The sequence below is a fragment of the Rana temporaria genome, chromosome 6 (genome assembly GCF_905171775.1).
Source record: "Rana temporaria chromosome 6, aRanTem1.1, whole genome shotgun sequence".
NCBI lineage: Eukaryota > Metazoa > Chordata > Amphibia > Anura > Ranidae > Rana > Rana temporaria.
The window spans coordinates 18,534,524-18,556,696 of record NC_053494.1 but is presented as its reverse complement, the minus strand read 5'-3'; the positions used below and the strand labels follow the sequence as shown (position 1 = coordinate 18,556,696).

The window sequence follows — 22,173 nt, the reverse complement described above, 5'->3', positions numbered from 1 at the left end:
ATGTGAACAGAATTGTAGAAAACCATTATTTTCTGTTCCTTGTTCATACCATACATACAGTGGTATGCAAAAAAATCGGCTCAATGGTCATGGTGTAAAAAAGGTCCTCACTGTTGGGTGGCGCCATTTTTATTTTCACCTGTCCAAAGAAGCCTGTACATCACTTGTGTTTTTTTTTTTTCTTTGTTCCCAGATCTTTCATATGTGTCGGAGATCTATGCCCAAGGTCCTCAGCGATTGTCTTTCTACAACTGGTATGGCAATGCGCGGCTGTTCCGATTCCAAGTTCCTTCAGACACGGTCCTGCTCAGATGGACCCTGATGGCCACTCGGGGAAAAGGAGCTGGGTGTGAGAACGTGGAGATCACGGCGTAAGTCTTGCTGATTTTGTAATCCTTTCAGCATTTGTTCAGTGGACGCAATAAGCAATTTTAATTTTTTTTTTATCTCCCAGGCATTTCCGATACGGGGCCCCGCCGGTGATTAACCCTTTGGGCTACAGCTTTGCGGTCAATACCTCAGTGCCGTTCTCCTATAACCGGACATTGAGTTTCCAGGACGCCCTGCAAAGTAGCATCTACTTAAATGTTACTAACCCCACCCCTGGCGACTGGTTCATCGCTGCCCATCTGCCCAAAGACTCCGAGAAGATCGAAATTCAGGTCAGTCCGAATGTACAGTGAATAAAGGATACGCAAAGGGCCAGGACCCTAAATGTTTACGTTGTCCTAGGTGTCAGAGCTTCTAACATAAAAGTTGAAATTGTGGAATTGCCGTACTGCAGCTGGCAGTTGTGAGAAATATAATGTTTGAATTTTTGATATGTAGTCGCCATTTAAGACTAATGCCCCGTGCACACGATCGGGAATTTACGACAAGAAAAGTTTTGATGTGAGCGTTGGACCCCATTCACACTGGGGCGGCACGACTTTGGGGGCGACTCGGCAAGGCGACCTGAAGACGACTTCAGAGGCGATTTGAAAAATGACTTCGGTATAGAAGTCAATGCAAGTCGCCCCCAAAGTCGTACAAGAACCTTTTTCTAAGTTGGAGCGACTTGCGTCGCTGCTATTAGAATGGTACTATTGAATAGAACGGGAGGCGACTTGTCAGGCGGCTGTCGCCCCTGACGAGTCGCCCCTGTGTGAATGGGCTCTAAGGGTTAGGGTTGTTTACGCTTTAAAGCGGAGGTTCACCCTAAATTTCATGTTTGTCTAAATCTAACCACTAGCCATCGTTTAAGCACAATCCGGTTTTTTTTTTATCCGATTCCTTACCCTTTTGTAATGCCGCATTTAGTGTTGTCAGTCATCCATTCCCCGTGGGAGTGGGCGTCTTTATCTTTTCCCCGACAAGCGATATGTCTCCTGGGAGTGAGTGATGAGAATCCCAGGAGACGCGCTATACTGTAATCCCGCGATATCTCGCAGGTCACGTGATTCGGCAACTGTGCAGTGTTGACAGCGACGCTCGCCGTCAACACTGCACATGCGCGGGATAGAGCGGTGAATGCTGGGACGTATCCCGGAAGGACATCCTGGTGGGCTTCAGAGTGCCCACAATCAAGATGGAAACGTCCATCTTTGAATTTTATAAAGTATCGTTTGCGGGACAAAAACACTGCTGGCGGCTACACGATTGGGACACACGAGTTGCCGATTACCAAAGGTAAGAGCACCAGAAGGATAAAAAAAAAAAAAAAAACGAAAACCCGCGGAACCCGCGCTTTAAATGGCGTAAAACAAATTCGTTTTTTTTTTTTTTTCATTTAACCTGCTGGTTGAATGAAGAAATCTGACTGCTCTATGGACTTAGTGATAAGAACAATAAAGCACAGTCACAGCCCAGTGCTTCTAAGCAGGAAGCAGAGCCTGTAAAAATGCAACGAGCAAATATGGCCGCCCCATGAACCTGTTTGTTTTAAGTGAGATTACATTTTTACTCCTGTTTTATGTGTAGGACAGATTTGTATTCCTGATTTACCATCATGTGGGTAAAGGAAAACAGGGCTCAGAATAACCTGTCAGAGATTTGCATTAAATAGGAGATATCACAAGGACAGATCTCATAGGTAAACCTAGGGCTTAAATACACAGGCATTTGTTTGCTTCTCCCCCCCCTTCCCCCATATTGAAGACAATTTGAATGCAAAAGCTTCTCAGAAGGAAATCAGATGCATATCAAATCCTGCATACAGATCAAAAGGGAGAAAATAAGAAGTTCATTGTTAGGATTTACTTCTGCTAGCCAAATATGACTTAAAATTTCTACCAATCCCTCCGAAATCTGACCCATGTGGGTGGCCCCCGTCAGCACCCCCCCACCCGACTCAACAGACTCATTGAAAAGTCCAAGTTGCTGGGTGAAGTGAAGTGTTGGCGACTGTCAGAATGCAATATCTGTCACTGCAGATTCCCCCAACCACGCTGTTTAGTGTGCATAGAGACGTCTATTGATTTCTATTTAAATGGAATAATGTAGGACTAGACCTACGCTTTACAGTGAGAGGGGATGAAAATTATTTTATTTTTTTAAAGTAACAGTCAGCAGCATATCCTACATCGCAGCATTTACTTGTTAAAGCGGTTCTCCACCCTAAAGTGGAGTCCCGCTGATCGGAACCCTCCCCCCCCTCCGGTGTCACATTTGACACCTTTCAGGGGGGAGTGGGGTGCAGACACCTGTCTAAAGACAGGTATTTGCACCCACTTCCGGCCACACGCTACGGGCGAAAGACGGGTTTTTCTTTTTTTTTTTTTTCTTTTTTTTTTAAAGTGTATTTTGTGCGTGTGCTCGAGAGAGGAGCCGGACTGCAGGAGTTGTGAGTAGGCAGGCCTCCCCCAGAGGCAATCTGCCACCTTTCTCCATGCCCCGGGTGGCAATGGCGGGTGTGTGAGGGGGTCCTCCCACACAGCCCGCCCTACCTGCTCCGCTTTGAAGCCCAACGGGGCAGAGGGACTCCCTATAAGGGAGTGAGAGGATTAGCCCGCTCAACCAGCCCCATTAGTCCTTCGCCTCTCTTTAGAGACCGCGTGGTCAATGTGCGTGTGTTAACCCAATTTAGAGTGCGTGTGTAGGTGTAGTGGTTTTTGTGGGAGGGGGGTGGGCGTACTAAGCACAGGCTTACCTTGCATAGCACACCCACCGGGAGCCGGGCTGAGACCACCAAACTCAATTCACATGAAGCCGAGACCGGGATCCGAACCTCTAGCTGCAGAGGTGAATGGCTTGTCAGCGCAGTGCCAATCGCGTTGAGCCACCGCAGCTCCGGACGGGTTTTTCTGACTTCCCGTCTGTCGCCCGTTGTGTGCTGGGAACACTCGGCTCCCAGCACACAGCGTGTGAGCCAATCGGCGGGCGCAGCGCGACTCGCGCATGCGCCGTAGGGAACCGGGCAGTGAAGCCGCAGCGCTTCACTTCCTGGTTCCCTCAGCGTGGATGGAGGGGGGAGCAGCAGAGAGACGAGCGATCGCTCGTGCTCTGCTGCGATCAGCGCTGGACTCCAGGACAGGTAAGTGTCCTAATATTAAAAGTCAGCAGCTGCAGTATTTGTAGCTGCTGGCTTTTAATATTTTTTCCCCGTGGCACATCCGCTTTAAGTGGAAATTCCCCACACTACAATTAGTCCTGCTAGAAAGCAACTTACCGCCCTTAACTGTATGTTCCAGCCATGGGGGGACTCCATGCCGCTGCCGTCCCCTCTGTGCCCTGCCTCCCCGAGGCCTGGCCTCGGTGGCCTTGTGGGAAATCCAGGCCTGTTGGTGTCTCACTGATACGGATGACCAGCAGGTTCTGCATCCATTTTCCAACAAATTCCTTGTTTCTATAGGAAATGTAACAAATGGCGCACCAGTATCACGTGATACATAGTTTTTATTGAATATATAGTCTCTTATATGCGCAAAGGAACTTCCTAAAACCGCATATCATTAAATTCATCTAACGTACGACCTGTTCTGCCCTCTGGATACAGGAGTTCCTTTAATTGTTTGTCCTGTTAATCAGCAAGTATTCAATGCTTAAGGTATGCATCTTGCTGACGCATTTTAAAGGCAAGCCTTCTTCCTCAGGGCTACCTGACCAACACGCCTGTTATCTTTAAATAGCAATTGTTTTTGATTGATTGTCATTTTGTGGATAACAACCTCACCCAGAACATTAATATGTAAAACCTGTGCACAAATATCTATTACTGACCTCATATAAAAACAGCAATTACATAAATATTTTTTTGTAGCTTAAGCAAGTCACTTTGTCAGTTCTAATGGGCATCAGCAACCTACCCCTACACATACCTGCTTATGTGCGGTCCTATGTCACCCTACACGGTGGGGTACCTCATCAATGCCTGGGACCTGGTGGAGATGGCAGCCATGTGAAATATCCAACATTCTTGACTGATGAACCTTCACTGTGTGCAGTAATAAAATAGAGTTCCTCTGAAAAGTGCTGTCCCATGTCACCGCACACTAACTTAAAGCGGATGTCCACATGTTTCTTCGGGAAACGCACAGGTCCCAGAAGACAGCGGAGACCAGTGAGGACACGCAGTGCGACTTGCGCATGCGCAGTAGGAAATCAGGAAGTGAAGCCGCAACGCTTCATTTCCTGATTCCCTCACCGAGGATGGCGGCGGGGCAGCCGAGAGCCGAGCGATTTATCGGCTTTGGCTGCCGACATCGCGGGCACCCTGGACAGGTAAGTGTCCATTTATTAAAAGTCAGCAGCTGCTGTATTTGTAGCTGCCGGCAATTAATTATTATTTTTAATTTTTTTGCGGACCTCCGCTTTTAATGTATGTTTTATGAGGGAGGTTCGGAGCCTGCGCCCCATCCACAAGTCCTGCGTACCTGTTGCCTTACTTCCAGTAACAGAATGGGGGTCCCAACATGTACCTAGCGTGGACCTTATCACTTGACTTCTCATACTTCGTGACCAGGCCATATATCTCCATAAGGCACGTTTGAATCCAGTTGCTTTTGTATAGATTAGGATATCGGTGTCCTGTGTGAATATAAATATTAAACTCATTAAAACTGAAGAAATAGCTTGGATAAGATACAAAACATCTTCAACATTACAGAGCAAGTCCAGCTGAATGTAACCAACTACTCCTAGATAAACCATGACCTGGATGAATGAGAAACTTCACAGATGGTTTAATGCAAAAAAGATAGAAGCTGATACTTTGTGGATGTGGAATACTTTTGTATTTTTATGAAGTTCCGAGTTCCTTGAAGTTCCATGAGGGCACCAAGTTTCATTGACGATGTCAGTGTGCTTTGTACTTGATCTGTAGTGCTGTGCAAAGATTCCCAGTCTGGAGCGAGCTGCAAAGCCATAGATCTCATTACATTACGTACTACAAAAGGGACATGTGAATGGGTTTTTATTAGAAATTCTTGTACAGAAGGATTTAGTTCTATACTTCCCTGAATGCTGCCAAACCAGCTACCGACAAGATCTGTGCTTGTGATCACACTGGAAGAAATACCATTCAAGTTCACTTTCAGTCCATTCTCATTGTTTTTAATCAAGCTCTGATGAAGGAGACCCCTTTTGACCCCCCTTTGGACCCCTGAAACGCGTTAAATAGTCTTTGTATCGTCACCCTTGCTTCTATGAAATAACGTTGTATCTGGACCCTTTTAGCAGTGGTATGGCGGTTCAATTAACAGTTTTGTTCCATTACATTACACTACAAGTCAAGGAGACAGTGGATGAGATCGCTGGCAGGCTGTCTAACAGACAGACACACAGAAAATCTCTCCCCAAGCCCAGGGGTCAAGTCCTGGGGAAAACAGTGTTGGAACTCCCACCCAAGATCGACTCCCCCACAAAAAAATAAAAATGATGCGCTCATATGCATAACTACTAAACCGTAAGTTCTTTCTAAATCCGGCAATAACTTGCAGCAGACCTCCGCAATGTCTCCTGGGAACAATGACAAAAGTTCCCAGGAGACATTGCGGCATCGAGGAAGTGACGGAATACCCGCACACTACCCGATAAATCCATATACAGGAAGCGGCCAGTAACATAAAGGATTACTAAGGTTCGCCTGCCCCTGACAGTGGCTTGAGCTGGGCATCGCCGCTTAGTGAAGGATTGGCTCGGGCGGCTCGGCTGCTCTAGTCCTGCAAAGGGAACTGTGTTCCTGCTGTGAAAAAAGTGCAGGAACTCCGTTCTCACGTGTTCCCGCAGGACTTGAGCCCTGCCCAAGCCCATCAATATATACGAACCTGTGAAGGTATTTTTTGCTGTTACACCTTGTTCACCATTGAACACACTGAACTCTTTGACCTATTAAGAAAAATTGTGGGTGGTCTCCGGGTTGTACCCTTTCCCCAAAAGACACCCTTTATCTCCCCTCTCCAGGAGTCCCCCCCCCCCCCCAGTGCTGAATGGGGGGGCGGTGACTCTCTGATAAGTTGGGTGGAGGTGGGGCTTCTTCTCGTGGGAGACCTGGAGCGTGTGGAGACACCTCTGAGTCATGTGGGCTTGGTTCATTTTTAGAAGAGCAGCAATTTGGTTGGCCATGAAATACAACTTTCTCGCTAAGAGCCGGTTCACACTGGGGCGGCACGACTTCGGGGGCGACTCGGCAATTCGTCCTGAAGACGACTTCAAAAGCGACTTGCAAAATGACTTCGGTATAGAAGTCAATGCAAGTCGCCCCCAAAGTCGTACAAGAACCCTTTTCTAAGTCGGAGCGACTTGCGTCGCTCCTATTAAAATGGTTCTATTGAATAGAATGGGACACGACTTGTCAGGCGGCTGAGTCGCCTGACGAGTTGCCCCAGTGTGAACCGGCTCTTAGGAACTGAAAATATTTGCCTGAAGAAGACCGTTAACCATAAACTTTTAGTCGAAACGTGTAGGGATTTAGATATGTGGAATTTTATATGAATTCATTGTTCTAATTTTGAGTCCATGTGTCAAATGTTCCTTTATTTATGAGATATGTTCTTGATGTTACGACCAGTAATTGCCTTTTATGACTCCCATGTAATCATGCCCTGTTCCCTTTTTTGTTTTTGATACTTTTCTACATGGAATAAAAAAAAATATATATATATTTTTTTTATATAAACAACTTGTTACTTGTTTTATACAATACCTTGCTGCTAAAAAAAAAAACCATGAGGGATCTCCCATTCAATTCTATTCAATTGGGGTGTGCAGCACCCACAACTCTTTCAAATGTGTTACCTATTCTATAAGAGACAGTGGAGTTCCCCCTGGGGTGCAGAAGCGGCATGCCCAGGAACCAGGTGACTTGCATCAGGAGTGCCCAACCAGCGGCCCGCGGAGCCCTCTGGTGTGGCCCGCGACCTCCTGCTGTGGGATGATAGGTTGGCAAGCCCAGATTGTGGCTTGCCGACCCACCATCCCAGAGCTTCAGTGTCGTGAATAGAGCCGGCGGTAAAGGAAGCAAGCGGCTGCGGAGCAGAGCCACATAAGCTGATGCTTCCTGTATAGCACCGGGTCCTTTCATAGGCAGAGTGATACCAAATGCACTCTGCCTGGGACAGCAGCAGCAGGCGATAATTAAACGGAAGACGGTGATTAAAGGCAAGTTTATTACTAAAATCACGGTATATTTGGGCATATCTGTTCTGCGGTTGTTACTGGACTGCTTTCAAATTGATCCGCAGGGTTAGCTGCACTGTGCCATAGACTTTTATTATTACCTCCTGGGTTAAGTGCATTTTCAGAAAGTGCGCCACACCTGCAGCATATAATAGAAGTCTATGGCAAAGTGCAGCTAACCTGCAGGAAAGCCACAGATGCGATGCACCCGCGGTGTGGGTAAACCACAGTGTTTCAGTGTGAAAACGGCCTTAGGCCCCATTTACATGATCGGTATGACTCAATCGGACCCTCCATTCACCTCTATGAAGTGGAAGTTGTAAATAGAAGTGTCTCCATTTACACCCTAGCTCTGATCAAGTAGTAAATGTGCTCTCTAGCATAAAAGACACAACTGAGCATGTGCAGATTGGCTACTGCCTGTGTGTTAGCTGGTCTTCCCTCAGATGGATAATGCAGGAGGGGGAGGATCTCTGCATATAGGATAAAACTGCCTTTTTACACAATGCAGAGGATTAACTCCTTAAGTTCCACAGTGAGTATAACAAGCATGCTTTACTGCATATACAGACTGATTTTACTGTTGTGGGTTTAGTAACACTTTTTAAGGTTTTTCACACTAAAACATTTTATAAATGAAAGTAACAAACCTTCCAATATCAACACCCCTTAGCCCCCTTCAAATTCTTTACCTGGCTCCTCTTTCAATCCAGCGATGTGCCTGGGAGAATCTCCTCTCCTTTCTTTCTTTCTCTTCTCTTCTCTTCTCTTCTCTTCTCTTCTCTTCTCTTCTCTTTCTCTCTTTCTCTCTTTCTTTCTTTTTTTCTTTCTCTTTCTTTCTTTCTTTCTCTCTTTCTCTTTCTTTCTTTCTTTCTCTCTTTCTCTCTTTCTCTCTTTTTCTTTCTTTCTTTCTTTCTCTCTTTCTCTTTCTTTCTTTCTTTCTTTCTTTCTTTCTTTCTTTCTTTCTCTCTCTCTCTCTCTCTCTCTCTCTCTCTCTCTCTCTCTCTCTCTCTCTCTCTCTCTTTCTCTCAGCAGTGGGAATCATTGGCTCCTACTGCTGTCAATCAAATCCTGTAGGGAGGGAGCAGGGCGTGAGGCCAAGCTATTGACATACAGAGCCCAGCTCGGGAGTGAGCACATGCAAGTCCCCCCTGATTATGGGGGGCACACATAGAAGAGGAGGTTTGGGGTCGCTCGGTGTAATGCCATTGTACAGAGCAACGGAGTATAACATGCTTGTTATGTTAATTAATTTTTTTTTGCCTTTGATCACACAATAAGCAGCATGTGCAATATGGGCGGTAGGATTATACAGGTTATTGCTCAGGGCTAATAATTAGTAGACAATAAACCGACCGTAAAACAGAATACAAAGGTCAGTTACATTAGTAGCAGCACCAGTGTTAATATAAAACTGGACCGATCATTGGCCCCTGTGACGCTACCCCGTTATATATTTTTTATTTTCTCTTTACCCCGCCGCCAGTCCTTTCACCTTTATTTGCAAGTTCCAAGTCACTCTCACTCAGACTTTACACAGGACTCGGGGCTTTCTGCTTGACCCACATAACAGCGTGCCAATTAAAGCGGAACTCCGCCCACCGCTACAAAAAATTAAAAGCCAACAGCTACACACACTGCAGCTGCTGACTTTTAATAATAGGACACTTACCTGTCCTGGAGTCCAGCGATGTCGGCACCGCAGCTAATGTTTCCATCAGCTGTCGGTTCATGCTGCCTCCATTGTGACCCAGGGAAACCGGTAGTCACAACCCGGCCAAGGACTGGTGAGTTGCAATGTATTACTCTTTTGTTCTTCGGTTTAGATACACTTTAAGGTAAAAACAAAAATGTCAAAAGTCTTGAAGGGGCAATAATCCAATGCAGGTGGCTGCAATAGATTGTGGGATGTTGGGTGGAGTTGTGTCAAAACACTGACTTGAAACGAATGTCAAACATTGCATGCATGGGGCTCAGATGTTCAAGGGCTCCATGGGGGTGAATGGGGTTGTTCCTGGGGGCTAACAATGTGTGGGCCCCGTTTTTTAATGCTGGCTCTCCGGGTTCATACCAAGTTCCCTCTGTTTGGAGATGGTGGCCAATAGTGGGATCAAAAAGTAATGGGTCTTATTGGTGGATGTGGACAACAGGGAAAATTCGTATTTAAAAGGCCAGTCCAAACGCAACTTATATTTCAGTGTTTGGTAAAAGCTGGATGGCCAAACCACCCAATAGTTTCTTCTATCCTTTGAGGACTCTATTGGTGAGATCTCTTCCCAACCTCAATCTTTATCAACTACTCCTAGGTTGGCTCTACTGTGTGTTGTACTACCACCTCTATGAAATTGAAAAAGCTCATTTGCTTTTTTGACCTGGATGTGGAATACCTTTATACATGTTTTGATGACCCTCTGATTTGCTGGCTAAGGTGTGCTCTACGGAGTTACTTAAAATATTATGCTTTGTTTCCTTGCAGGGCCTTACAAAATCCTGTACCTACATCTTCCAAGCTGAGTTGTTTGTCCTCCGGGAAGTCGACGTGCCAATTTTAAATGCCGATATCCCCACGCAGCAAGTCCTGGACCCTACAAGAACCTCATCTAGCTTCAAGTAATTTCATTCTTACTATTGATATGAGCATACAATGGCATTCTCCCTGCACGTGTGGCCGTACGACGACGCTCTCTCCCTGCACGTGTGGCCGTACGACGACGCTCTCTCCCTGCACGTGTGGCCGTACGACGACGCTCTCTCCCTGCACGTGTGGCCGTACGACGACGCTCTCTCCCTGCACGTGTGGCCGTACGACGACGCTCTCTCCCTGCACGTGTGGCCGTACGACGACGCTCTCTCCCTGCACGTGTGGCCGTACGACGACGCTCTCTCCCTGCACGTGTGGCCGTACGACGACGCTCTCTCCCTGCACGTGTGGCCGTACGACGACGCTATCTCCCTGCACGTGTGGCCGTACGTCTCTCTCCCTGCACGTGTGGCCGTACGACGACTCTCTCTCTCTCCCTGCACGTGTGGCCGTACATTGATTTAAATCCATGGTGGCTGTTGTGAAATCCAGATTTTCATAACCACTCACTGCTGCTCTCGCTCCTTGTGCAGAGTGACTGGTCTTGTCTCCGCAGCCCCCCCCCCCCCCCGTAGTTAACTGCAGGCCGACTGTAGTGGGTGGGGCCTGTCCCTCCCACAGATCTGCTGTCTGCATAAGCTAGGTACAACACAATGATGATGATGCTGTCACTGCTAGGTTTACACACTAATATCTGGGTTTGCAAGGACATTGGGTGCACAGAAAGTGGATTTGCATCCTTTGTGGCTATTGAGGAATGTATTTAATTTAAAGTGTTTGTGCCCGGAGTTCAGCTTTAATCAACTATTCTCTGCATACACCACCATAGAGATCAATATTTCCTATTAGAGGGATGTAAATAAATATTGACAGCTGGATAGTAATAGGTCATCCGTCCAAAGAGTGGCTCGGTTTACAGACAGATCACGTCTCGTTAGATCAGCAGTGTCTGACCTCTTCCTAGCCGGGGGGCACCTCGATGAAACCTCATATGTGTATGGCATATACTGTAGATTAATACAGATGGATGAGAATCAAGACGGCATTACAGCGGTAAAGGGAAGGCATGGCTATTTTAGAGAGGTTATGGCTTACGTTATGGTGGCTGTCTTTACATTAAAGCAGATCTTTATGTAACGTTGATTTTTGCATGGATGCATTCCTGACCCGTCATTATACAACAACAGCATCACTTTTCAGAAAATTTTCACCTTTTTATTTTATTAAGAGCAAACCTTGAGCTCCAGTTTAATGACTTGGCTTAGGCTGAGATGTTCCAGTTTAGTGACTTGGCCTAGGGTCTGAAATGTTTCAGTTCAGTGACTTGGTCTAGACCGAGATTGTCCAGTTCAGTGACTTGGTCTAGACCGAGATGGTCCAGTTCAGTGACTTGGTCTAGGCTGAGATTGTCCAGTTCAGTGACTTGGTCTAGGCTGAGATGGTCCAGTTCAGTGACTTGGTCTAGGCTGAGATGGTCCAGTTTAGTGACTTGGTCTAGGCTGAGATGGTCCAGTTCAGTGACTTGGTCTAGGCTGAGATGGTCCAGTTCAGTGACTTGGCCTAGGCTGAGATGGTCCAGTTCAGTGACTTGGCCTAGGCTGAGATGGTCCAGTTCAGTGACTTGGCCTAGGCTGAGATGGTCCAGTTCAGTGACTTGGTCTAGGCTGAGATGGTCCAGTTCAGTGACTTGGTCTAGGCTGACATGGTCCAGTTCAGTGACTTGGTCTAGGCTGACATGGTCCAGTTCAGTGACTTGGTCTAGGCTGAGATGGTCCCGTTCAGTGACTTGGTCTAGGCTGAGATGGTCCCATTCAGTGACTTGGTCTAGGCTGAGATTGTCCAGTTCAGTGACTTGGTCTAGGCTGAGATGGTCCAGTTCAGTGACTTGGTCTAGGCTGAGATTGTCCAGTTCAGTGACTTGGTCTAGGCTGAGATGGTCCAGTTCAGTGACTTGGTCTAGGCTGAGATGGTCCAGTTCAGTGACTTGGTCTAGGCTGAGATGGTCCAGTTCAGTGACTTGGTCTAGGCTGAGATGGTCCAGTTCAGTGACTTGGTCTAGGCTGAGATGGTCCAGTTCAGTGACTTGGTCTAGGCTGAGATGAGATGGTCCAGTTCAGTGACTTGGTCTAGGCTGAGATGGTCCAGTTCAGTGACTTGGCCTAGGCTGAGATGGTCCAGTTCAGTGACTTGGCCTAGGCTGAGATGGTCCAGTTCAGTGACTTGGCCTAGGCTGAGATGGTCCAGTTCAGTGACTTGGTCTAGGCTGAGATGGTCCAGTTCAGTGACTTGGTCTAGGCTGACATGGTCCGGTTCAGTGACTTGGTCTAGGCTGACATGGTCCAGTTCAGTGACTTGGTCTAGGCTGACATGGTCCAGTTCAGTGACTTGGTCTAGGCTGAGATGGTCCCGTTCAGTGACTTGGTCTAGGCTGAGATGGTCCCATTCAGTGACTTGGTCTAGGCTGAGATGGTCCAGTTCAGTGACTTGGTCTAGGCTGAGATGGTCCAGTTCAGTGACTTGGTCTAGGCTGAGATGGTCCAGTTCAGTGACTTGGTCTAGGCTGAGATGGTCCAGTTCAGTGACTTGGCCTAGGCTGAGATGGTCCAGTTCAGTGACTTGGTCTAGGCTGAGATGGTCCAGTTCAGTGACTTGGTCTAGGCTGAGATGTTCCAGTTCAGTGACTTGGCCTAGGGTCTGAGATGTTTAGTGACTTGGCCTAGGCTCTGAGATGTTCAGTGACTTGGCCTAGGCTCTGAGATGTTCAGTGACTTGGCCTAGGCTCTGAGATGTTCAGTGACTTGGCCTAGGCTCTGAGATGTTCAGTGACTTGGCCTAGGCTCTGAGATGTTCAGTGACTTGGCCTAGGCTCTGAGATGTTCAGCGACTTGGCCTAGACTGAGATGTTCCAGGTCAGCGACTTGGCCTAGACTGAGATGTTCCAGGTCAGTGACTTGGCCTAGGCTGACATGTTATCAGTCTGCTGCAGACAGAAGGAAACTTTTCCTCAGCCTCCTCCCCATTCCTAGGCAGGGTGTATTTGCATGCAGGTCACCTCAGGTAACGCTGATATATGATGCTGAGCCTCCATGATCGAAAGAACGGAAATGCAATGGGGGGACAGTCCTCCTGGGGAGGAAAGTGCTAGATGATGCTGGATGTCTTCCACCCAGGAAATGAGGCGGGCTCTATCTGACTTGGTGCATTGTGAGAAGATTACAGTGTACAGTGAAAGAGACAGAGTCCAGTACAGGAGAGGAGCCGGTACAACTAAGGGAAGGCCGGAGGTCCGCTCGGTGAGAAGTAGGTCAGTAAGCTCCTCATTGATCGCAGTATTTGACTTGTCTGTTCACAGGCTTTATGTCCCGGAATACACCCGAGAGCTACAGCTACAGCTGCTGAAATGCACCCCCAATGTGAGTCAGAGCGGGTGCCCGCTGAAGGTCACGATCGGGTCGATCGCCCAGCCAGAGGCCTCCCCCCAGCAGGTGAACTGCAGCGGGAGCTCAGAGTGTGGCCTTCTGCTTCCTTCCCCGCCCTGGGAGAAGTGGCTGAATGTCGTGGTGGAGATGCCCCAGGAGCTGAAAGCCAACGTGTCCTTCCAACTTCTTTACAACATTTCAGGTAATTAAAATAAATGAAAAACAAATCGGGTAATGGAAATAATGTATCTGTTTAAGTCTTTAAAGTGGTTGTAAACATCAAATATGAAATATGAACAAAGCATATTCCTCTACAGTGTGTACTGGTCTCAGTCCAGATCACCAAGTATCATTTTGTTTGCTGTCTCGTTGCTCTGCTATAAGTATGAGTCACTTCTAACACATTTTCCTGACACCAAGAAAAAAATGGTGACATGGGAGGGACCTCCATCTGATTGACAGCCCCAGCTCTGTTCTTGGGTGCTGTGTGAAGGAGGGGGTGGGAGGGGTGTCCCTTTTCTTCCCTTCCCTCTCCCTCTCCCTCCCCCTCTCCTCTCCTCTCCTTTTCCTCTCCTCTCCTCTCCCTTTCCTTCTCCTCTTTCTTTCTTTCTTTCTTTCTTTCTTTCTTTCTTTCTTTCTTTCTTTCTTTCTTTCTTTCTTTCTTTCTTTCTTTCTTTCATGGTGACATAGGAGGGACCTCCATCTGATTGACAGCCCCAGCTCTGTTCTTGGGTGCTGTGTGAAGGAGGGGGTGGGAGGGGTGTCCCTTTTCTTCCCTCTCCCTCCCCCTCTCCTCTCCTCTCCTTTTCCTCTCCTCTCCTCTCCCTTTCCTTCTCCTCTTTCTTTCTTTCTTTCTTTCTTTCTTTCTTTCTTTCTTTCTTTCTTTCTTTCTTTCTTTCTTTCATGGTGACATAGGAGGGACCTCCATCTGATTGACAGCCTCAGCTCTGTTCTTGGGTGCTGTGTGAATGAGGGGGTGGGAGGGGTGTCTCTCTCTCTCTCTCTCTCTCTCTCTCTCTCTCTCTCTCTCTCTCTCGAATTGGTGCGACGCCGCACCGATTTCCAAAAGTAGTTCCTGTTCTAGACATGCGGGAATAAAATTGTGCGATTTCATTCCCGCAGTCAGGATAAACCTAGGGTGACTACGCGCTGACCCCATCTCTAAATTGCAGTCATGTGTTGTCACCCTTTAAGCAGCCTTTTTTAATACAAACTGCGCAGGCACAGGGGTTTTAACAAACTAAATGTCACCCGGTGAGCGTTTCCACCTAATCTTTGCCGGCTCTGGAAAGGCTCTGTGTGCACACCATATTTAGGGAACATTGGAGCGCCATATATCGTCTTCAGCACACAAACCATCAATGGCCCGCTGGCCTCAGTGTTTGTGTTTACGATGCAGAGAGGTTCTCTGCGGTTTAATATCCTGCCGGGAAGTTAAGTGCTCCAGAACGAGCCGTCGCTGTGATTAACGCTCGGCGGTCACAGCAGAGCAGATTGATCGTCAGGGATCACAGACAGCTCCCATAAACTACGATTATGAATGTGCGGCTGACGCAAGCCCGCCGGGTCACCGGTATTTTATTACCGTATAAAAACAAAAACGCCGAGCGAGGCAGCAAGAGACGAATCTAACAGAGACTGGATAATACTATTCCAGAAACATCACAAGGGAGCAAAAAGGAGAACATTGCCACCGTTCACCTTCCAAGAGACCCTGTCACCAATATAAATAAAAATAAAAAAATTGCACAGAAAAATCAAAGTATTTTTAAGGCTTACTTGTATTTTCTATCTATAAATTATTTATAATGACTTCCAATATACATGCCTTTGAAATCGCTAGAAAATTTGACAACTCCTAGCACAGCTCCTTCCTCCTTGCGTGTCATAGCCCTCTCCTCTTCTGGGAGTGTCTAATTACCATCTGTGCTGGCCCAGCTCCTGTGCCCCTCCTCCACATAACTTTATTTGTAGCCGAGGAAGGAGGGAAGGAGAATACTATAGAGCCCAACCTGCACCCTTTTGTGCGTGTACCCTAGGTGCCCCCCCCCCCCAGACACTAAACTGTATTTACCTATTTCTCTGTTATATTATTGATTTTTAGCAGTCTCACATAATATGTCTCCAGTTTCCAACAACTCCAATAGCATGCCAGTCTCCTACTACAAGTCTGCAATCTCCGACCATCTCTATTCTCATGTCTGCAATCTCCGACCATCTCTTTTCTCATGTCTGCAATCTCCGACCATCTCTATTCTCATGTCTGCAATCTCCGACCATCTATATTCTCATGTCTGCAGCCTCCGACCATCTCTATTCTCATGTCTGCAATCTCTGACCATCTCTATTCTCATGTCTGCAATCTCCGACCATCTCTATTCTCATGTCTGCAATCTCCGACCATCTCTTTTCTCATGTCTGCAATCTCCGACCATCTCTATTCTCATGTCTGCAATCTCCGACCATCTCTATTCTCATGTCTGCAATCTCCGACCATCTCTATTCTCATGTCTGCAATCTCCGACCATCTCTATTCTCATGTCTGCAATCTCCGACCATCTCTATTCTCATGTCTGCAATCTCCGACCATCTATATTCTCATGTCTGCAGCCTCCGACCATCTCTATTCTCATGTCTGCAATCTCTGACCATCTCTATTCTCATGTCTGCAATCTCCGACCATCTCTATTCTCATGTCTGCAGCCTCCGACCATCTCTATTCTCATGTCTGCAATCTCCGACCATCTCTATTCTCATGTCTGCAATCTCCGACCATCTCTATTCTCATGTCTGCAATCTCCGACCATCTCTATTCTCATGTCTGCAATCTCTGACCATCTCTATTCTCATGTCTGCAATCTCCGACCATCTCTATTCTCATGTCTGCAATCTCCGACCATCTCTATTCTCATGTCTGCAATCTCCGACCATCTCTATTCTCATGTCTGCAATCTCCGACCATCTCTATTCTCATGTCTGCAGCCTCCGACCATCTCTATTCTCATGTCTGCAGCCTCCGACCATCTCTATTCTCATGTCTGCAATCTCCGACCATCTCTATTCTCATGTCTGCAATCTCCGACCATCTCTATTCTCATGTCTGCAATCTCTGACCATCTCTGTTCTCATGTCTGCAGGAAAGGAGAGGGAGGAGAGAGGGAAATGAAAAAAGGAGAGGGGGAATTGAAAAAAAGAGAGAGGGAAAGAAGAGGAGAGAGAGGGAAATGAAAAAAGGAGAGGGGGAATTGAAAAAAAGAGAGAGGGAAAGAAGAGGAGAGAGAGGGAAATGAAAAAAGGGGAGAGGAGAGAGAGGGGGAGGGGGAGAGGGAGAGAGAGAGAGAGAGAGGGAAAGGAAAAGGAGAGGAGAGGGAAAGGAGAGAGAGGGGGGGGGGAGGAGAGAGAGAGAAAAGGGAAGAGAGAGAGGGAGGGAGAGGAGCGAGAGAGGGAGGGAGAGGAGCGAGAGAGGGAGGGAGAGGAGAGAGGGAGGGAGAGGAGCGAGAGAGGGAGGGAGGGAGAGGAGCGAGAGAGGGAGGGAAAGGAGAGAGAGGGAAAGGAAAAGGAGAGGGGAGAGAGAGGGATGGAGAGGAGAGAGAGCTGCTTTATTGAAATCTATACAGGGAGATCGGTGCTTGTAACTGCCCCCACCGCCGCACCGATCATTCCTGACTGTCCCCTGTGCTCCCCCTCTGTGGTCCCCCTCTGTGGTCCCCCTCTGTGGTCCCCCTCTGTGCTCCTCCTCTGTGCTCCTCCTCTGGTCCCCCTCCGTGCTCCTCCTCTGGTCCCCCTCCGTGCTCATCCTCTGGTCTCCTCTGGTCCCCCTCCGTGCTCCTCCTCTGGTCCCCCTCCGTGCTCCTCCTCTGGTCTCCTCCTCCGTGGTCCCCCTCCGTGGTCCCCCTCCGTGGTCCCCCTCCGTGGTCCCCCTCCGTGCTCCTCCTCCGTGATCCCCCTCTGTGCTTCTCCTCCGTGGTCCCCCTCTGTGCTCCTCCTCTGGTCCACCTTCGTGCTCCTCCTCTGGTCCCCCTCCAAGCCATATAATTTACCAGCTGCTTCCTTTTCTGAATGCACTGAGTCAGTGATCACTGACTCTGTGATAAGTTATGAATGCACAGTTTATGAATGGAGAGGAGCCACGGTCTCCTGTCCATTCCTCTTCAGTGCAGCTGAGGCTGCAGAGAAAGGGACTGGGGAACCTGCCTCAAAGTGGAGATGTTAACAGAGCTGATACAATTTTAACTGAAATATTTATTATGTTAACAAAAAAAAAAAAAAAAACACTGACACTGTCCAATCCCCCACCACACACACTCACACAAAAGAAAGCATTGTAAAGAATAAAAAATACAAAAAATATATATATATATGGTAAAAAAATGTAAAAGAAATGAATAAAAAAAAAAAACTACTGACACGCGTCATATTAGTGCCACTGTCACGTGACATTAAACAAAAAATATTGGTAATCTGTAAGAAAAAAACGATCAGTACTTGTATTCTGTCCTAAAGTGGTATCGGTGCAACCCTAGTTTGCGGAGAATTGAGAGTAATCACTCTGAACACAGGAGAGGACCTGCCACAAGTATGGGGGAAAAAAAAGGCTGTAATTCATCTTTCAATAGATTAATACTACCCTACCTACCTCTGCAGCAACCGATCACTGCAGTAGTGGCTTATTGCTGATAACGCTTTGCAGCCAACCTTGTGCTCCCAGGACTGCTGCCACACCGCCCAGCCAGGTCCTCTGATCCCTACTCATTGGCCCACCACAAACGGCTACTAGCTTTCTCTGCTCTTTGCCATGTGTGGGCATCATTTTTAGGGCTGATGTCAGCCACTGTGTTGCTTTTCCCAAGAACTATATGACGAAACGCATTCACGGCATTCCTTTAGACATGCATGATTCTCATTGCTGGCAGCCGAGCTCTGCAGATTTTAGATGTGCAATTTGCTGATCAGTTGCGGAATTCCACTTTTATTGGGGGTGCAATTGCTTGTTTCCTGCATGGAGTTTAGCTTCTTGTTATCCATTTGCACAAATCTCCAGAATTGGGCCTTAAACTTTTTGGGTTTAGATATACTTTCATTATACTTTGTATTTTTCTTTATTAATTAAAGCTTCACGTCTGTTTTCTAGTCTGTAAACCGGGAGTGATCGGCTCCAGGTCAATCCTGTCTTTCCTGAACTCGCTGTCATCCAACAACACTTTGTTTCAAGATGGTCAGCTGCCTCCTAGCAATGCCACTGTCCTGCCTATTGGGGGCAGCTCCTGCCTGAAGAAATACCCTGTGATCCGGGAGGACCTAGATGTGGTGTCGGTGAGGTTCCATATCATTAACGGCCCCTCAGTGCCAGTGGTTGCTCAACTGCCAAGTGTGGTCATGCTGAGTATCGATTCCGAAATGGACAATGGAGGGATGCTAGTGGTCAATCTGCAACTAAACCGGGTGAGTGTTCATATTTTACCAAGGTATTAATTTGTAGAATTGATAGGCTGCCTACTTATAAGTACAGTGGAACCTCAGATTACGAGCATAATCTGTTCCAGGAGAATGCTCGTAATCCAAAGTACTCGCATATCAAAGCCAGTTTCCCCATAGAAGTCAATGGAAACAAAAATAATTAGTTCTGCATTGACTTCAATGGCATGCAATACCGCATGCAGCCAGAGGTGGGGGCGCTGAAGAGCCTCTGAAACGGCTGGAAAGGCCCGAGGACACCTCGGCTGACCTCAGCAAACCTCAGACTCAGTTCCTGAGGTTTGCCAAGGTCAGCCAAAGCTGTCCTCGGGCCTTTGCGTGCATTTCCGAAAGGAGCCCCTCACCTCAGGCCAAATGCGGTACTGCACACCACTTTGGCCTGAATCGTGCGCGGTTTGCGAGACAACACTCGCAACCCGAGTTACGATTTTTAAAAATACAGCGCTCGTATTGCGAAATGCTTGTTTACCGCGTTACTCGCAATCCAAGGTTCCACTGTAGTAATAATTGTGACGGTTCATCCTAGAACTATTCAGTGCATTTTAAACTGCCATACAACGCATGCACCTTGACAAATGCATGGCGCCATATCTGACTTCTGTCCATGCCCCGGTTGTCCAGGCTCTGACATGAGGAAGCAGAGCTCTGCTTCTACCAAAGATGGTGGCCCCAAAACACAAACAAAGCCTCTGCAAAACACGGCAAGTCAGTAGTGTCAAAGATCAGCCCACAGGTAACCCTGATGCTTAGTCCTTTGCCCTCTGGTTGCCTTTATTTGGAGACCTCTTCCACACTACAGGTTCTCCTTTTAATGTTCTATGACCTGAGCTTAAAAAATGTGGCAGCTGCGTTTTTGGTTCCATATTTAAAGTGCTGATAATGCATACAGCAGCCTTTTTCAACCAGGGTTCCTCCAGTATTTGCTAGAGGTTTATTTAGCATTAAGCAGTGGCAGGTCTCTTTCCTAAATGTATCCGGCACTACTGCCACTTGGCAGAGCCAGCAGCATGGAACTGGTGGAACTTCTCTTATTCTTCACGTAATTAACCACTGACACCAATGACCATGTTAGCTCTCTGTAAGAGACCACCAGTGCAAGTAGCATTGTTCCAATTGTTACCCAAAGTATGGAGGAACTACACCGACCACCATTGTAGTAGTCTTTCCTCTCACCGACCACCATTGTAGTAGGCCTTCCTCTCACCGACCACCATTGTAGTAGGCCTTCCTCTCACCGGCCACCATTGTAGTAGGCCTTCCTCTCACCGGCCACCATTGTAGTAGGCCTTCCTCTCACCGGCCACCATTGTAGTAGGCCTTCCTCTCACCGGCCACCATTGTAGTAGACCTTCCTCTCACCGGCCACCATTGTAGTAGGCCTTCCTCTCACCGGCCACCATTGTAGTAGGCCTTCCTCTCACCGGCCACCATTGCAGTAGGCCTTCCTCTCACCGGCCACCATTGTAGTAGGCCTTCCTCTCACCGGCCACCATTGTAGTAGGCCTTCCTCTCACCGGCCACCATTGTAGTAGGCCTTCCTCTCACCGGCCACCATTGTAGTAGGCCTTCCTCTCACCGGCCACCATTGTAGTAGGCCTTCCTCTCACCGGCCACCATTGTAGTAGGCCTTCCTCTCACCGGCCACCATTGTAGTAGGCCTTCCTCTCACCGGCCACCATTGTAGTAGGCCTTCCTCTCACCGGCCACCATTGTAGTAGGCCTTCCTCTCACCGGCCACCATTGTAGTAGGCCTTCCTCTCACCGGCCACCATTGTAGTAGGCCTTCCTCTCACCGGCCACCATTGTAGTAGGCCTTCCTCTCACCGGCCACCATTGTAGTAGGCCTTCCTCTCACCGGCCACCATTGTAGTAGGCCTTCCTCTCACCGGCCACCATTGTAGTAGGCCTTCCTCTCACCGGCCACCATTGTAGTAGGCCTTCCTCTCGCTTACCACCATTGTAGTAGGCCTTCCTCTCACCGACCACCATTGTAGTAGGCCTTCCTTTCACTGACCACCATTGTAGTAGGCCTTCCTCTCATTGGCCACCATTGTAGTAGGCCTTCCTCTCACTGATCACCATTGTAGTAGTCCTCACTGACCACCATTGTAGTAGTCCTCACTGACCACCATTGTAGTAGTCCTCACTGACCACCATTGTAGTAGTCCTCACTGACCACCATTGTAGTAGTCCTCACTGACCAATATTGTAGTAGGCCTTCTTCTCACTGACCAATATTGTATGATTTATAAGAGACCTTCCCTCATTGACCATAATGGTGGTAATTACCATAAGCTGTAGGTCATAATCATTTTTCCCGGAGACCTGAAATTTATTTCATAGGTTCCTCCACAATAAAGAGGTTGAGAGAAACTGATAACACCCCTGGGCTCCTCATTTACATCTTGTTCTTTTTTTGGTTCCAGACGGGGAAAAGCAGCTCCAACGTCACTGTGGTTGCATGCCTGAGCACGGCTGCTCCTGTACTTACGCTGAATACCACTGAGCATTGCACAACAGGTAACATCTCACTTCCCTAGAGGATTGTTAGAGGAGAGGTAGATGTCTCCGCCTGCTCGGCTGTGCTTATTTTTAGTGTGACATGTCTGCCATTACAATTTAAGAGCGCCTTTTTATATGATGATAAGTATTCAGTGAAACAGAAAGGGTAGGTGAGGGAGATGTTGGGTTTATCTCTCCTTCCAATGGAGGCTTTATTGCCTTTTATAGTGTACTTAGTGTGTTGCTCTTCAGAGTGTTTGTCTCTTATTTAGTACTGTGAGGTTGGGTTTTAGATGTGGCAAATTATATTATCTTAAAGTAAAGCTGCAAGCACCTCAACTGATAAATATTGTGTGAAGTTTGTGAAATACAAAATGCTAAATGTGCATATAAGCGATTATCAAAATATACATCATCAACCAAATGTATAGTGGAACCGCGGGTTACGAGCATAATCCGTTCCAAGAGAATGCTCGTAATCCAAAGTATTTGCATATCGAAGCGAGTTTCCCCATTGAAATCAATGGAAACTAAAATAATTTGTTCCGCATTGTCTTCAATGCAATACCACATGTGGCCAGAGGTGGGGGGCACTGGAGAGCT

General features: G+C 47.5%; 1 protein-coding gene across 1 annotated transcript in view; it reads left to right on the top strand.

Moving 5' to 3' along the window:
* The window catches only part of PGAP6 (post-glycosylphosphatidylinositol attachment to proteins 6), a 57,311-nt gene that overhangs the window by 15,262 nt on the left and 19,876 nt on the right, over window positions 1-22,173 (top strand). Inside the window, exons 2-7 of the mRNA XM_040356372.1 lie at window positions 194-371; window positions 455-662; window positions 10,070-10,203; window positions 13,527-13,795; window positions 18,725-19,035; window positions 21,495-21,588. Of these exons, the coding sequence (XP_040212306.1) occupies window positions 194-371; window positions 455-662; window positions 10,070-10,203; window positions 13,527-13,795; window positions 18,725-19,035; window positions 21,495-21,588 (1,194 nt within the window). The remainder of the gene's footprint in view (window positions 1-193; window positions 372-454; window positions 663-10,069; window positions 10,204-13,526; window positions 13,796-18,724; window positions 19,036-21,494; window positions 21,589-22,173) is intronic.